The 9,619-nt window shown below is 48.0% G+C and overlaps 1 protein-coding gene across 1 annotated transcript; it reads right to left on the reverse strand.

The window, feature by feature from the left end:
• Nucleotides 1-747: 747 nt before the first annotated feature.
• Nucleotides 748-2,040, reverse strand: LOC138977794 (ribosome-binding protein 1-like). The gene has a single exon (XM_070350399.1). It carries the CDS (start codon nucleotides 2,038-2,040, stop codon nucleotides 748-750), a length of 1,293 nt encoding a protein of 430 aa, XP_070206500.1.
• Between the last annotated feature and the right edge of the window lie 7,579 nt (nucleotides 2,041-9,619).

Consider the following 9,619-nt stretch of genomic DNA (forward strand, 5'->3'; position numbering starts at 1 on the left):
GTTTTAACTTCCTGAGAAGCCACTAAATAAGGCCGTGTTTTCTCCGAGGGAACTTAGCATAATTTTGATTTTGAGAGCACCTCGTAGAAATAAACTCATAATTATGTAGATGTAAACACACAACCACACCTAATAGAATCATTGCTTGTGGTGTGATCCCATTGCTTGTGGTGTGATCCCATTGCTTGTGGTGTGATCCCATTGCTTGTGGTGTGATCCCATTGCTTGTGGTGTGATCCCATTGCTTGTGGTGTGATCCCATTGCTTGTGGTGTGATCCCATTGCTTGTGGTGTGATCCCATTGCTTGTGGTGTGATTCCATTGCTTGTGGTGTGATTCCATTGCTTGTGGTGTGATCCCATTGCTTGTGGTGTGATCCCATTGCTTGTGGTGTGATCCCATTGCTTGTGGTGTGATCCCATTGCTTGTGGTGTGATCCCATTGCTTGTGGTGTGATCCCATTGCTTGTGGTGTGATCCCATTGCTTGTGGTGTGATCCCATTGCTTGTGGTGTGATCCCAAGTGATATGCTGGCACTACATATGTCACATTGTATTTCCTGAATCAATGTTGTTTCAACCAAACAAGAGGAGCACAGTCGTCCAGACCAAGTGCCTGACCCCCACTTCCACCCTCTCCTCGAACGCACAACATTGCGTAAGGGCAGCTGTGACTTATGGTTATTTGTATGTTTGAAATAGTTTGCGTTTCTTACCTTTTTTTGTTTAAATCATTCTTGTACACCCATTAGGTTTCACAAATACATTCCTTGCCTTGCCTTGTCTTGCCTTGCCTTGCCTCGCCTTGCCCTGCCTTGCCTTGCCTTGCCTTGCCGTGCCTCGCCTTGCCTTGCCTCGCCTCTCCTCGCCTTGCCCTGCCTTGCCTTGCCTTGCCTTGCCTTGCCGTGCCTCGCCTCGCCCTGCCTTGCCTTGCCTTGCCCTGCCCTGCCTTGCCTTGCATTGCCTCGCCTCGCCTCGCCTTGCCCTGCCTTGCCTTGCCGTGCCTCGCCTTGCCCTGCCTTGCCTTGCCTTGCCGTGCCCTGCCCTGCCTTGCCTTGCCTCGCCTTGCCCTGCCTTGCCTCGCCTCGCCCTGCCTTGCCTTGCCTTGCCGTGCCCTGCCCTGCCTTGCCTTGCCTTGCCTCGCCTCGCCTCGCCCTGCCTTGCCTTGCCTTGCCGTGCCTCGCCTTGCCATGCCTTGCCTTGCCTTGCCGTGCCTCGCCTCGCCCTGCCCTGCTTTGCCTTCCCTTGCCGTGCCGTGCCTCGCCTTGCCGTGCCTTGCCTTCCCTTGCCGTGCCTCGCCTTGCCCTGCCCTGCCTTGCCTCGCCTTGCCTTGCCTTGCCTTGCCTCGCCTTGCCCTGCCTTGCCTTGCCTTGCCGAGCCTCGCCTCGCCTCGCCTTGCCCTGCCTTGCCTTGCCTTGCCGTGCCTCGCCTCGCCTTGCCCTGCCTTGCCTTGCCTTGCCTTGCCTTGCCCTGCCTTGCCTTGCCTTGCCGTGCCTCGCCTCGCCTTGCCCTGCCCTGCCCTGCCTCGCCTCGCCTCGCCTCGCCTCGCCTCGCCTCGCCGTGCTGTGCCTCGCCTCGCCTCGCCCTGCCTTGCCTTGCCTTGCCGTGCCTCGCCTCGCCCTGCCTTGCCGTGCCTCGCCTTGCCTTGTCTTGTCTTGCCTTGTCTTGCAGTCATTGCCTTGCCTTGCAGTCCTTGCCTTGCCTTGTCTTGCCTCGCCTCGCCCTGCCTTGCCGTGCCTCGCCTTGCCCTGCCTTGCCTTGCCTTGCCTTGCCCTGCCCTGCCCCGCCCCGCCTCGCCTCGCCTCGCCTCGCCTCGCCTCGCCTCGCCGTGCCTCGCCTCGCCCTGCCCAGCCTTGCCTCGCCTCGCCTCGCCTCGCCCTGCCTTGCCTTGCCTTGCCTCGCCTCGCCTCTCGCCTTGCCCTGCCTTGCCTTGCCTTGCCGTGCCTCGCCTCAACCGTAAACATTTGCGCAGTTTTGTGTCGCTATTTTGTACCGACGGAGCCAACAAGACCGACACGACGTGTACATCCTGAGTGGCCATTGCAGACAGATGACCTGTCTCGGTAAACAAAACAGTTCCGCGACTTGTTATTGATGGCTTCACGCCCAATGTCACTAGCGCCCCCTAGGGAGAAAGGGAGCAAGGGCAGACAATTACGTGGGCTGGATGAACGCAGGGAGCAAGCAGCATGACAAGGCGCCCAGATAGCAACTAGCAGGCTTTGTAATACGTACAGTGGAGCGCCTATTTTCGGACTTCCACAAAACTGAAAACATCAGGTCTTAAAAATCAGGTCTTAAAAATCAGGTCTTAAAAATCAGGTCTTAAAAATCAGGTCTTAAAAATCAGGTCTTAAAAATCAGGTCTTAAAAAGGAGGATGTCTTAAAATGGGGGTCTTCTTCTTCTTCTGCGTTCGTGGGCTGAAACTCCCACGTACACTCGTGTTTTTTGCACGAGTGGAATTTTACGTGTATGACCGTTTTTTACCCCGCCATTTAGGCAGCCATACGCCGTTTTCGGAGGAAGCATGCTGGGTATTTTCGTGTTTCTATAACCCACCGAACTCCGACATGGATTACAGGATCTTTTTCGTGCGCACTTGGTCTTGTGCTTGCGTGTACACACGGGGGTGTTCGGACACCGAGGAGAGTCTGCACACAAAGTTGACTGAGAAATAAATCTCTCGCCGAACGTGGGGACGAACTCACGCTGACAGCGGCCAACTGGATACAAATCCAGCGTGCAACCGACTGAGCTATATCCCCGCCCAAAATGGGGTGACATTACAGAGGTTATGAACAAAACGTCTGAGAAAACAGGTTCTTGAATTGAGGGGGTCTTAAAAGGGTGTTCCACTGTAGTAGGTAAACCAGATTGACGCGCCTCGCCGCAGTCCTTGCAAAGGGAGGGGAGGGGAGGGGAGGGGATGAGGAGGTCGGGGGAGTACGGGGGAGGGTTCGGGGGCATTTGAGTGGGAGAAAAAATGACTGTCGTGGAAGACCTAACAGCAATGGATGACTGAACCTCTGGTAGCCCTAATTGTCCTATCAGCAATGGATGACTCAACCTCGGGTAGCACTACTTTTCCTAACAATAGCTTTTTTTGTAATAGGTGCATTTCGTATATATCGTTCTCATCAAGGTAGGTTGTGGATACACGGGGGTGGGGGGTGGGCGTAGTGTTAATGAAAGGATGACTGTTATAGAGTCTAGCACTAATTTCCTGAACAAACAAGCTTTTCGGTTAAAGATACATGTCTGATGTCTTTGCCCAGTGTTTCTTTTTCGTTTTTGTTCTCAATGTTGCGAAGAACAACAATTATACCAATCGAAAGTGACCCAGCACGAAATTCCTTCTGCGCAAGACGTGACCAGGCGGCTGAAATGTGGGATGTGTGCAAGTGGATGAATGGTATTAGAGTGTTTGTATATGGACAAATGTTTTTGAGACCGAATTGTGGTGATCACATTTCAATTCAGTTCATTGTCAAACAGTCTTTGACGCGTTTCAGAAATATTTGATCGCAATTCATGTTGAAAGCTTAAAAAATCATTGTTTTTACAATTCTGCTTGGAATTGAAATTGCAATTGCAGATTTCAGAAACAGGTTGCATGATTCTGGGTATAAATCTCTCCATCGGCCATGGAGCCTTTTCCTGATGCAGATTGCTGGTTTGCGCAACGCGTTTGCCTCAGACAGCTAGTTGTGCCTGAACTGTCTCTTGCATGTTTCTAAGAATAATGAGAACCCCTGAAACAGCGAGCTGACAATTAAACCAAGGCTTCTTATGAACCAGAGATGATTTATTGATCACTACCGGTGCCCGTTATGCAGTTGATAGTTTTTCTTCGTAGACTGTGTCTGCATATGTGTGCTTGTGCTGTGTGTGTGTGTGTGTGTGTGTGTGTGTGTGTGTGTGTGTGTGTGTGTGTGTGTGTGTGTACGCGCGTGTGTATGTGTGTGTGTGTGTGTATGTGCGTGTGTGTGTGTGTGTGTGTGTGTGTGTGTGTGCGTGTGTGTGTGTGTGTGTGTGTGTGTGTGTGTGTGTGTGTGTGTGTGTGTGTGGCTGTGTGTGTGTGTGTGCGTGTATGTGCGTGTGCGTGTATGTGTGTTTGTTTCCGCGTGCGTGCGTGCGTGCGTGTGTCTGTGTGTGTGCGCGTATGTGAGTATGTGTTTTTATATTTGCTTTTATTTGGTCATCAGTTAATTAACTTTAATTAGCTGCAAACTGTCAATTATCATTCCTGCTGTATATGTTTTACCCCACACCCCCCTCCCCCCCAGCCTCCCCCACCCCGTATCACGAACAACAAACAAATCTTCTTCTTCTTTGTTGGCTCAGCAACAAGCAAATCAACACATGAAAATCATTCTACCTGAAGATAAACACAGACAAATACAAGCCGCACTCTCAGTCCATTCTCAACCTCCCCGCGGTAGCACAACTTCTATTTTTGCTTGAACCGTCTTAGAAATGTGCAAACTCGACAGCTGAAAACTGGGCTTCCCGTTTGTCCATCTGGTGCACTAGAGGTGGCACGTGGCTGCAGGGGTCTCCGCAGGGTTGGCAGACTGGGGTGGCACGTGGCTGCAGGGATCTCCGCAGGGTTGGCAGACTGGGGTGCCAACGTTGCCTCCCTGTTTGACCTTGGGGCTTTTCGCTACTCGTTAACCTACTTGACCGTATTCCCTTTGGAGGTCATTAGAAATTGGAGTGTGTGTTAAAAGGGATGCTAGTTCTGCCTTACGGTTCTGCATTGCATATAACAAGAAGGAAAAACTTTGAAAATACATTAACTTCAACACATTAAATCAATATATCTTAACTAACGTCTCAAGAGCACAACCGTTTATGGATACATTCAACTTACAAACCGTCAAATCAAGATATCTTAAATGAAGTCTCCATGGTATAATTTTACATCAGCCACTTGGAGATGTCTACCCTGCACATAATCTGCCTAACCCAATTCCGTTCCAATCAAAACTAAATATGTTAATGTCCAAACTGTCACTGCAGCGTCACGGCAATTCCCAGCTACTGTTTCAACGTCATCATGCAGCAGTGATCAGACAGCGTCACGGCAATCCCTAGCTACTGTTTCAACGTCATCATGCAGCAGTGATCAGACAGCGTCACGGCAATCCCCAGCTACTGTTTCAACGTCATCATGGAGCAGTGATCAGACAGCGTCACGGCAATTCCCAGCTACTGTTTCAACGTCATCATGGAGCAGTGATCAGACAGCGTCACGGCAATTCCCAGCTACTGTTTCAACGTCATCATGGAGCAGTGATCAGACAGCGTCACGGCAATTCCCAGCTACTGTTTCAACGTCATCATGCAGCAGTGATTAGACAACGTCACGGCAATCCCCAGCTACTGTTTCAACGTCATCATGCAGCAGTGATTAGACAGGCGTCAAGGGATTTTGTCCCCATTGTAAGACTGACTCCTTGTTAAGACTGACTCCTTGTTAAGAACTCATTTTCTCAGATTTGTGGAGGTCTTAAAAGGGGGGTTCCACTGTATCATGTTCCGATGATCATTCGGTAATGTGTATATTGTTAGTCTTACAATGGGGATAAAATCACAAAAGTTATGAACATAACATCTGAAACAGAGGGTATTTAATGGGAGAGAGTATAACATTGGGGGTTGAGGGGGGGGGGGGGGGGGTAAAAGAGGGGTTCCTTTACAGCAGATTGTCCCGCCCTGCAAGGCTATGAGAACGTCGGAGACACTACATCGATTTAATCAAACGACAGTGTCTCAATGAACTCTTGCTATTAACAGTCCAGCATGAAGTTACGGCCCTTGTACATGGAAACAGGTTTGTGGAATGACTCAAATTGACTGTGAAAGTCAAAATCATAACTGTTCACTAGGGGTTTGACCTCAGATCCAACAGACAGTTTTGTTAGTTCGGTACGTGTGGTGCCGTGCGCTAATCTTGCAAGGACTTTGCGATAAATACTGCCATAACCACACCCAGACATGTGATAGTGAATCTTGCAAGGACTTTGCGATAAATACTGCCATAACCACACCCAGACATGTGATAGTGAATCTTGCAAGGACTTTGCGATAAATACTGCCATAACCACACCCAGACATGTGATAGTGAATCGTGCGAGGACTTTGTGATAAATACTGCCATAACCACACCCAGACATGTGATAGTGAATCTTGCGAGGACTTTGTGATAAATACTGCCGTTACCACACCCAGACATGTGATAGTGAATCTTGCGAGGACTTTGCGATAAATACTGCCATAACCACACCCAGACATGTGATAGTGAATCTTGCAAGGACTTTGCGATAAATACTGCCATAACCACACCCAGACATGTGATTGTGAATCTTGCAAGGACTTTGCGATAAATACTGCCATAACCACACCCAGACATGTGATAGTGAATCTTGCAAGGACTTTGCGATAAATACTGCCATAACCACACCCAGACATGGGATAGTGAATCTTGCAAGGACTTTGTGATAAATACTGCCATAACCACACCCAGACATGTGATAGTGAATCTTGCGAGGACTTTGTGATAAATACTGCCATAACCACACCCAGACATGTGATAGTGATTCTTGCGAGGACTTTGTGATAAATACTGCCATAACCACACCCAGAAATGTGATAGTGAATCTTGCGAGGACTTTGTGATAAATACTGCCATAACCACACCCAGACATGTGATAGTGAATCTTGCAAGGACTTTGCGATAAATACTGCCGTTACCACACCCAGACATGTGATAGTGAATCTTGCAAGGACTTTGCGATAAATACTGCCGTTACCACACCCAGACATGTGATAGTTGTGCTGTTGTATTTGTCAGACTTGATTGTACCAAGTCCTTCACATGTTGTAATGCGCTTAGAGCCAAATATGTTTTGTTTTTTGTAAGGGATAGGCGCAATATAAATACACTTTATTATTATTATTATTATAGTGAATCTTGCAAGGACTTTGTGATAAATACTGCCATAACCACACCCAGACATGTGATAGTGAATCTTGCAAGGACTTTGCGATAAATACTGACATAACCACACCCAGACATGTGATAGTGAATCTTGCAAGGACTTTGCGATAAATACTGCCATTACCACACCCAGACATGTGATAGTGAATCTTGCAAGGACTTTGCGATAAATACTGCCATTACCACACCCAGACATGTGATAGTGAATCTTGCAAGGACTTTGCGATAAATACTGCCGTTACCACCCCCAGACATGTGATAGTGAATCTTGCAAGGACTTTGCGATAAATACTGCCGTTACCACCCCCAGACATGTGATAGTGAATCTTGCAAGGACTTTGCGATAAATACTGCCGTTACCACCCCCCTACCTCACCATCCCCTCCAAAAGACAAATAAAGCATCCCAAAACAGATATCCAATGGTATCTCATTTGCGGACTTATACAACCATGCCCAGACGTGATAATGAATCTTGCGAGGACTTTGCGATGAATACTGCCATAACAACCCACTTAAACCCCCAAACAAAAAAAGAGCAAAAAATAAGCATCAAAGAGAGAGATCTAATGGTATCTCATTTGCGGACTTATACAGTGTTATACGACACTTGAGATTGACGAAGTTCTCAAATGTCGTATAGTTGTGTTCTTTTATTCTACGTGGCCCGTCTTCACAGCAGCAGACAACAACTCGTCAAATTGAGTTCGAGGATTTATTTAGCATTCCATACATACAACTGCGCATCGTAGCAGAACTCAAAGTAGAAGTCTCTTAACATACAAATCGCGCTGGCCTGTATAGTAAATACTCAATCTCGAGAATATTCCAGACCGAACATGATACAACTAAAATTAGATGAACTGTCCACATAGACTAGAATAGTGACATTCTTTGTGACGTACATCAAAAGTGCCGACGCACTTAATCCGAGCGAATGCCACGAACCCACGACTCAAAACAACTTGGCAAACAACTTGTTTTGACAGGACTAGAAAGTTCACCTGCATTCTCGTCCAAACAGAAATATTGTGTTTACAAAATATAATATCGGTACTTTCCCACAAAGTACAAATAAGTCAACTACATGCAACACACAAAACTGAACCAAAGTTCAGCAACGGCAGCGTTTCCTAACATACAGCCATACCCAGACAATTCATAATCAATCTGGAAAGGCCATTGCGAGAACAACTGCCATGCCATCACCCCCCCCCCCCCCCCCCCTCACCCTATCTTCAATAATAGAGGCCTTAATGCCATTGACAAAGATACCCAATGACAAAAAGGCCGTAACAAAATCCCTTGTTTCCGATTCCCGACCAACCCAATATTGTTGTCCTCCCGACACCAGAACTTATTTTGAGCCTTCGAACAATCTTTTTATTACAAAAGGCAAATTTAGATTTTGCCGACTCTGCAAGGAAAGGTGCTCTTCTCTGACACACGCCTTACAAAAGGACAAAAACAACAACTTCAATCAAAAAAAAAAAGGGGGTGAAAAAAGAAAATAACAGACGCACCGACCCTCATTTTTTTCTGTGGCCTTGTAATCGGAAACACGCAAGTTGTGTGTGTTGGTCTATGTATGCGAAGAGAAAGAAAATAGCCAGATGCTACCTAGCGGGTGTGTTCCTGACAGTATGACGGCGAATGTGGAAATCGGGCGTGAACCTTTGTCTGCCCCAGACACAATCTGGTGCGATACTAAGGTGAGCCAAGAAGTACAGTAGGGCCCCCATTTTAAGTACCCCACCCCCAATCAGACAGACAGACAGACAGCCAGACAGCCAGACAGACAGACAGACAGACAGAGGCAGACAGAGACAGAGACAGACAGACAGACAGACAGACAGACAGACAGACAGAGACAGATAGACAGACAGACAGACAGACAGACAGGCAGGTGCAGGGAGAGAGATGCTGTCAATGGGAAGTGTTTCAACATTAAACTTTACGGTCATTGGACAAGATCAAAATCTTGGCAGAATAAACTTTATAGCCGCCCCCCCCCCCCCCCCCCCCCCCCCCCCCCCCCCCCAACCCGGAACAAATGGATAAGGAAAGGACAACCCGGCGGCTACGTCTGCACTGAATTCTGCTAAGTATACGTTTAAGTAGGAGTATGTGTGTAGGGGAGGGAGGGGGAGGGGGGCGGTGGCTTGTCAGGGTCAGACAATTTTAAAGGCGAAGATTATTGGGGGTCATCAGACTTTCTTAGAGTTTGAGGGATTTTTTGTACTTTACTTTCTGTGGGTAGTAGGAGATGGTGGCGGGGGGAGGGGGTGTACACAAACACGTTGCTTGCTTGGTTATTCTTCGTTCTCGCCATCTTGTTATGTGGTTGCAATCCCCCTTTGAGAGAGAGAGAGAGATAGAGAGAGAGAGATAGAGAGAGAGAGAGAGAGAGAGAGAGAGAGAGAGAGAGAGAGAGAGAGAGAGAGAGAGAGAGAGAGAGAGACAGCGACAGAGACATAGACAGAGACAGAGACGGAGACGGAGAGACACAGAGGTAGATAGGTAAGCCTTGACCCAAAAGAGAAACGGAGAGAAGACGCGACTTGACAAAACTCGCTAGCCGCGGAAATGAATAAAGATCACAAAGTTAATGTCATT

This window comes from Littorina saxatilis, linkage group LG10 (genome assembly GCF_037325665.1).
Source record: "Littorina saxatilis isolate snail1 linkage group LG10, US_GU_Lsax_2.0, whole genome shotgun sequence".
NCBI classification, from domain to species: domain Eukaryota; kingdom Metazoa; phylum Mollusca; class Gastropoda; order Littorinimorpha; family Littorinidae; genus Littorina; species Littorina saxatilis.